Here is a 7,075-nt window from a genome sequence, read left to right as displayed (position 1 = left end):
AGTGTTCTTTGTTATCACCACACCGATTAGGTGGAGAAAAAAAGTTTTTAGCTTAACAATTTATGGTAAGTAATATTATTTATCACATATATATTTCTTATATTACAATCTATCTGTATAGGTCATATACTAATCAAACGACCACGATGAGAGCTGTGATGGTGAGACGAGAGCGAAATTCTCATAACATATTGTCTAGACTTATAATTTAGTGATCGATGAAAGTCTCTTATATAATTAGCGTGAGTTCAATTCTCACTGTCTCCCCGACTCATTCATATTTCATAATCATGCAATATGCATGATTGTAAGGTGGTTGGGCGATCATAAGATGTATCAGGTTGCTGATATACATTATTTATTACTATTAATAATTAGGAAATGTGAGATAAATATCTTCCACTGTGGTTGTTACTTGTTAGCTCTACTTCTGTTGACCTTTCTTTGCCTGGCTTAGATGGAAGCAAATTACTCTTCCTGTTTTAATTTGTTATATCTTAATTTTAAAAAATAAAATTTATTTTTAAATCTTATGATTTTAAGCTAAAAGTCTGTACAACCTACAAATCAAAATATGTAAAACAATGTATCATTGATTAAAATGTACTAATTACATAAAAATTATTTATACTATTAATATATACTGTATATAATTAAATTTATATATATTTCTCTGGGTTGTGTTGATGAATAATAGTACTACTTAATTAGTAGTATATATCAGTAATATGAGTTGTGGTGGAATGATTGAGATTCTTTCACTCTTAACAAGAGATTGAGGGCTCAAGTCCATGGAAATGAAAAAAACAAAGCCATGAACATTGTCCCCGGAAACGGATCTTGCAATAGGCGAATTCGAATTTAGTCAGACCTCAATACCGATCAATACTAATCACCAGATGGGAAACCAATAAAAAAATTCAGGTAGTAATATCCTTTGCTTCTTGTAGTACCTAAGTCGAATAATTCATACCTCATTAACTTGTAGAAGATGCTTAAAAAGAAAATAATTAAAATGCATTAAGAAATAAACAACTACCAAATATATCTAATTAGTTTCTAAGATAGTTGAAGATTTGTTGAAGAGCGTTCTACTAATTAACCCATCTTCCACCAACCAAACACGTTAATCCATAATATAAGTAACTATATATTATACCTAAATGTCCCAAATTAAGACACACAAAACAATATGGCTCTTGTTGCCAATCAAGAACTCAAAGAAGAATACGAGTGTAATAAAAGCATCTGTCGACAAAAGGATCACTCTAAGATGATCGAAATTTTTATCGATCATATGCTAGACGGAGAAGAGGAAGAGGAAGAGGAATTTTTTGAGATAGATTTGGAGTTGGTGAATAATATTTCAACGCCCCATTATAATTGGGAAAATTATTTTACAGCAACAACAAGAAGTAATTGTACTCTTTTGGCTAATTGTTTGTTGCCTATTGCTGATGTTTCCAGTGCCATTCCTACTACTACAAAAGCTTGTGATGCCTTCATTTCATGGACACCAGGTGGTGACTTTCGGTATCTGAGATTTTAAGTTTATGAGTTCTAGAACACAAACTTACTTACTAGATTCTTCATAAGTGATTTGTTATATATAGAGGTCTTAAATTGAACAGACACATGTTCGTAACGAACATGATTATTCTGAAAAATCATTTCTTAAGTTCTATAAATTTAAGGACTATTGTATCTTGAATGGAATTGGTTATATTTGCCCTAATCTATATACATGCAATATTTCTTTAAGGAAAGTCGATTATTCCACACGTCACAATCATTTCTTATTTGGTAATGCTTTACTATTTTTCTAACATGATTCATATGTAGTGAATGAATTTCTTAATACAAAATACAGAATTTGGACCAAAATTATTGTGTCTTATCGAACAATTAGCTTCTACAATGACTTCACCCATGATGTTACCACGATATCTAGTACAGTCGAACCTCTTTCTCTATGTGACAACATTGTTTGTTCCCGTAGTGAAATGTTGTTATAGAGAACATACTATAACATGCTACCACAGACAACACAAAGCGAAATAAAATGAATGTATGATGAGTGAAACACCAGGCCAAAGTAAACACCAAGTCAATCAAAATTCACTCTTCGAAGATAACATAAGTGAAGAAAGTTCTCCAAAAGCAAGAACCAGTAGCTTTTGCACGAACCATGTAATGTAACAAAAAATTCACTAAACATCTATGAGATATTTGATTGTGAACTCAATAATCATTCTATATTAATTTGAGATAGCTAGCACAATAAGAATCCATAAGCTTCAAATCTTGAATATGCCTCTGATCACGAGGCACCAAAGCTGCAACCAACATGTTCTTGGGTGATTATACGGAGTCGATCTTGCATGATAGACTTGGATTTATAAGGAGGAAAGTACATGCTGTAGAAGCAAGTTTGTGAAGAAGGTAAGTGATCATATGGCTTTGAGTTTTTACAGATGTAAAGTTTCGAGTCCAAACCACCAAAACCATTTAGAGGCAGAGACTTAATTGAAGTCCAGAAGAAAAGGAGCACCTTTCTCTGCTCAACAGACATAGACTCAACTATCTGCACGCAAAGAAAGAAAACAAACATGACAGAACGTCCTGAATAATAGACTCGTTAATTTGTCAAGGATGAGTCTTGCTAAATCATGCTTCAATTGTTCATTGTTAGGTTATATGAGTAAAATAAACTCCAGTTGTAATGTTCATGTTTGGAAGAGTTCTATTGCTCCACATCAATGTAATGAAAGTGAAGGACATGCAACAATGACAGAACATCATAAGCAGAATCTCATGAATCATGCTTCAATTGTGGTAAAGTAAAAAAATCAATATGAACATCCCAAACTCCCAAAACAACTGGCTACTTTTGAAGGGAAAAAAAGGATCCATACATTGAGAATTCCTTAAAACTTGCCAGTAAACTTCAATTAGATACTCGAAATATAATCGGTTTCAATTGAGCACCTAAACACTTGATAAAGTGTTCCCATCATTAGACACCTCTTCAGCACATCTTTTGAAAAAAAAAATCTGCACGTGTTCTCAAATGCTCGTTACATAGATCATTTAATCGCATGAAATATGTCTGAGCAAGATATTTACTGGTTTTACTAGTAATGAAGAAAAAAGATAAGTAAAAATATGGAATTCTAAATACTTTGAGAAAATAGTGACTAGCAAGAGACAAGAATCATGTACCTTCCAGAACCAGGATATTTGACAATCACTTCTTTTGTAGCCATGGTAATTAGTATGTGCTTTCCAATCTTCCACAGAAATATCATTTCCATAGCCATCAAGCATTAAGTCGAGATCCTCAGGATTTAGGTACTGGAAAAAGGACAGGCGACTTGATGTGGTTGTAATATCATCAAAACCTTTAACAAAAGATGCGACCTGCTCTGCAATTGATGTTACAAAATGATGTTCAATAAGAAGATTAACATATGTCTCCCGATTCTTACTGTCCACGACAGTATCTTTCCCGTTGGGACAAAGCTCAATCCCTTTCCTGGATCCCAGCGACTGATCAACTTCACAAAAGAACCTCAACCCTAGATTATCTTGATCCACCATCTCTGGATCCATATCCAGTATCAGTTTGCAGCTATTGTACAAGTATGGATCTGTATCCCTAACGTCTTCCAATGATATGTTTTTCCCAGCCAATTGCAAGAAGAAGGTGCGATCAAACACAACACCAATTTGTACTTTACGCATTAAAGCCAATGCAATCATCCTACCAGAGAAGCAAAAATACTTTAGGTGTAATGGATTCACCTTAGATGCTGCAAGCAAAAATTGTAGATGTTTGTTAATAACCTTCTAATAGTGAGAGCATTTTTAATTTATAATACGAGAGCCAAGGGATGTTACAACAGAGGGTTTTGTGGTTAATCTCCTTCCTTTCAGTCAAGTGACTCTACACATATTCACATCGAAAAACATCCATTCATATTGAACCAAATACTAGCAAAAAACCATGGAGACTTGTGATGAAATGAGAACAAAATGTCACAGTGCATAAATGAAATAAAAACTTACCTAGATTTGGGAAAAACCTTCTAGGATGGTTTGGACAAGCAACAAAGAGAGCGTTCTGAGGGTTGAAGATCGCTTGGCCTACCAATAAAAACCACTCCTTCAACACACCAGGTCCAGTAGCTACTTCATGTTTGAATTCCATAAACAATTTGCCACGCAGATTTACAGGAGAGGCATTTCCAATGTACTTGAACGATTCTTCCAGCAATCGGGACCTGTCAATGAGCATGTGGAACATCTTATTGTATCCAACTTGTGGAAGCATCATCATTGACAACTGCCTCCGTGCCTTAAAATTTGTTACCTCTTTGTGTTCAATAAGCCACCCGTGATCTTCTGATTTAGTTGCGAACTTAACTATCAGAAAAGACAACGAAACCTTCACTTCCCTTGTCTTCTGCCAAAATACATTCTCCAGGCCGGTATACAGTTTTGATATACTATTTAACTCCTTTAGAATTTTAAGATACAAAGACCACCAGGTCTGTACAGCTTGCCTGTCTTCTCCTCCTTCTTTCAAACCCCACCGGCCTTCCAAAATCTTTAAAGACAACACTATTTTTTCTAGCAAACCATAGAAAAATTTATGCAGCCATTCAATACTCTCTCTGTAATACTGTGCTTCACCGGTTTCATCCTTCATCAGCGGAAAAGTTATTGGAACGTCAAACAGTACTTGCAACTGTATGACAGTCCGCACTGGAAGCATAAATGCAGTAAAATGATCCACAAGGCTAACAGATAATGAAGAATCAGTTGACTTCATAATCGATTCTAATTCAACGTACAACTGAGCAGCTATCTGGTAAACAAAGGGGAAAACATCCTGCAACGATGCTAACTCCTTTGTATCAGCCTTGCAACTCGCGATCCCTAGGCGCTGTATAATAGTGCCTAAACTACTCCGACAAAAAATATACAAATTATCTTCAAACTCTACCTCCTTTCCCAAAATCTTACAAAATTTTAACACTGTGATATAGATAGAATATCTACTGTGTATTGATGTAACAGACTTGGTCATATATGAACCGATAATTTCATAAATGCATTTATCAGCAACAATTTTCCGAGACGTATAAAGCTTTACCAGAGCTTTTGGAACAGAAGAGTAGATAAATATTTCGAGATACTCAGAAGCTAGATCAAAATCACCAGGAGTCCTACTCAGAAATTCCGAAAACACGCTCATTATATGATCCACGTCCGATTGAAACAAACCATGCTCGGGTTTGCAGAAATCAAAAATTAGTGAGTATAAGTCATTCATTAGCTTCCATGTCTGAGGATACATTGTGCTCCTCAATCGACCAACGAGTTGCAACTCTGATGCCTTTTCAATTCCATAATGGGATACCGTTTGATCTAACTGAAGCTGTTTACCTCCGTAGATTAACCTCTGGTCAGATATAGGAATTCCAGTTATCAATAGGAGTTTGTCGTGAATTACTTCCACTGTGTCAGTTGGATAGACTTGTATAGCCAGTGTTTTTCCGCAAAACAAACGGACGAAGATTTGAATGATCTGATGATTCGATGATTTTACATTGAATGAGGAGGAAACTGGGGCTGCAGTTTGGTGTATCTGCATCTTAACACGAAAACGTATGCTAGGAATTCACAAGGAAGAGTTTGATATGTGTTGGATGATAGTTTGAAGTGACTAGGAAAGCTACATATAAGGAGGCAGCAGATAATGTCTTTCTCCGTTGTTTAAGGTGGCGAATTGTTAATTTAATTGGACAAGAGAAAATTTGTGAGGGAAAAGAGTGCATTTATAAGAGAGAGGAGAAAAGGATAATTACATTGCTTATCAAATATAGGGGTTCTTAATTATCTTATTTATCCTTGATTATAATTCATTGCTTCTTTCTTTCTCTATTTGCTATTACTCTTTTTTTGTTTTTTTTTCAATTTTTATTCATTTTTTCTTTTCCTTTTTTTTCTCATTTCTCTTTCTTTTTTCTTTTCCATTTTTTTCTTATTCATTTTTTCATTTTCATTTTTTCTCCTACTTTGTTTTCTTTTTTTTGTATTTTCTTATCTCTTTTTTTGTTATTGTTGTATTTTATATTTTTATATTTTATATTTATTTGTAGCATACTATATATTTTAAATAAATTTATTATTTATAGTTGAATAGTTTAACTGTAAATATGTATAATTTATCATTTGTATTTATATACAAAAAAATATATGAATTAATTGTATTTGTTTAGATTTTAAATATATAAATATATATGCAATGTGTAATTCAATGAAAATGTACCATTAGTATTTGTATTTTAAATTTATCATTTGTATTTGTATATAAGCAAGTATCGTTTTGTATGCGTATGGTTCAAGTTGTATAAACATGTATCATTTGATGCAAATGTAACATTTGTATTCGTAGACTTTATCATTATCATTTTATAAATACAAGAAAGAAAAATCAAAATTCTTTCACAGTTGCTTAAAAATAAAAATGATCTTGTCAACTACAAATTCAAATACAAACAAATAAAATAAATTAAATTACAATAAAAATACAATATGCGATCAGCTTAAAAATATAAAAACAAAATAGTTCTTTAAAAATACAAGTACATCGATAAAAATAATACGCAAATACAAATAAAATGAATCACGAAATACAAATACAATGTCCAGTCAATTATAAAATATAAATACTAAATAATTCTTTAAAATACAAGTGTGAATTGTATAAAACATAAATGATGGTGCGAACTAACAAACACAAATACAAGTGCGAACTATAAAATACAATACAAATGTGAATTATAACATACAAATATAAGTGTGAACTATAAAATACAAATACAAATGTGAACTATAACATATAAATATAAGTGTGAACTATAAAATACAACTACAAGTGCGAACTATAAAATACAAATACAAATACGAACTATAACATACAAATATAAGTATGAACTATAAAATACAAATACAAATGCGAACTATATATAATATATATTCAAAGACAAGTGTGAACTATAAAATG

At 32.6% G+C, this 7,075-nt stretch overlaps 2 protein-coding genes across 2 annotated transcripts; one reads left to right on the top strand and one right to left on the bottom strand.

Moving 5' to 3' along the window:
• The first annotated feature begins 1,123 nt into the window (after positions 1–1,123).
• LOC107844604 lies at positions 1,124–1,578 on the top strand. The gene has a single exon (XM_016688981.2). The coding sequence runs from the start codon at positions 1,193–1,195 to the stop codon at positions 1,547–1,549; it is 357 nt and encodes a 118-aa protein (XP_016544467.1). The 5' UTR covers positions 1,124–1,192; the 3' UTR covers positions 1,550–1,578.
• A 518-nt stretch (positions 1,579–2,096) lies between these two features.
• On the bottom strand, positions 2,097–5,875 carry LOC107843655 (E3 ubiquitin-protein ligase UPL5-like). The gene is made up of 3 exons (XM_016688004.2): positions 4,069–5,875; positions 3,223–3,812; positions 2,097–2,584 (listed from the first exon to the last, which is right to left on the bottom strand). Exons 1-3 carry the CDS (start codon positions 5,657–5,659, stop codon positions 2,321–2,323), a joined length of 2,445 nt encoding a protein of 814 aa, XP_016543490.1. The 5' UTR covers positions 5,660–5,875; the 3' UTR covers positions 2,097–2,320.
• Positions 5,876–7,075: the final 1,200 nt, after the last annotated feature.

Source organism: Capsicum annuum, chromosome 10 (genome assembly GCF_002878395.1).
Source record: "Capsicum annuum cultivar UCD-10X-F1 chromosome 10, UCD10Xv1.1, whole genome shotgun sequence".
Classification (NCBI taxonomy): domain Eukaryota; kingdom Viridiplantae; phylum Streptophyta; class Magnoliopsida; order Solanales; family Solanaceae; genus Capsicum; species Capsicum annuum.
Note: the sequence above shows the minus strand (reverse complement) of the source record. Positions and strands in the feature narration are given on the sequence as shown.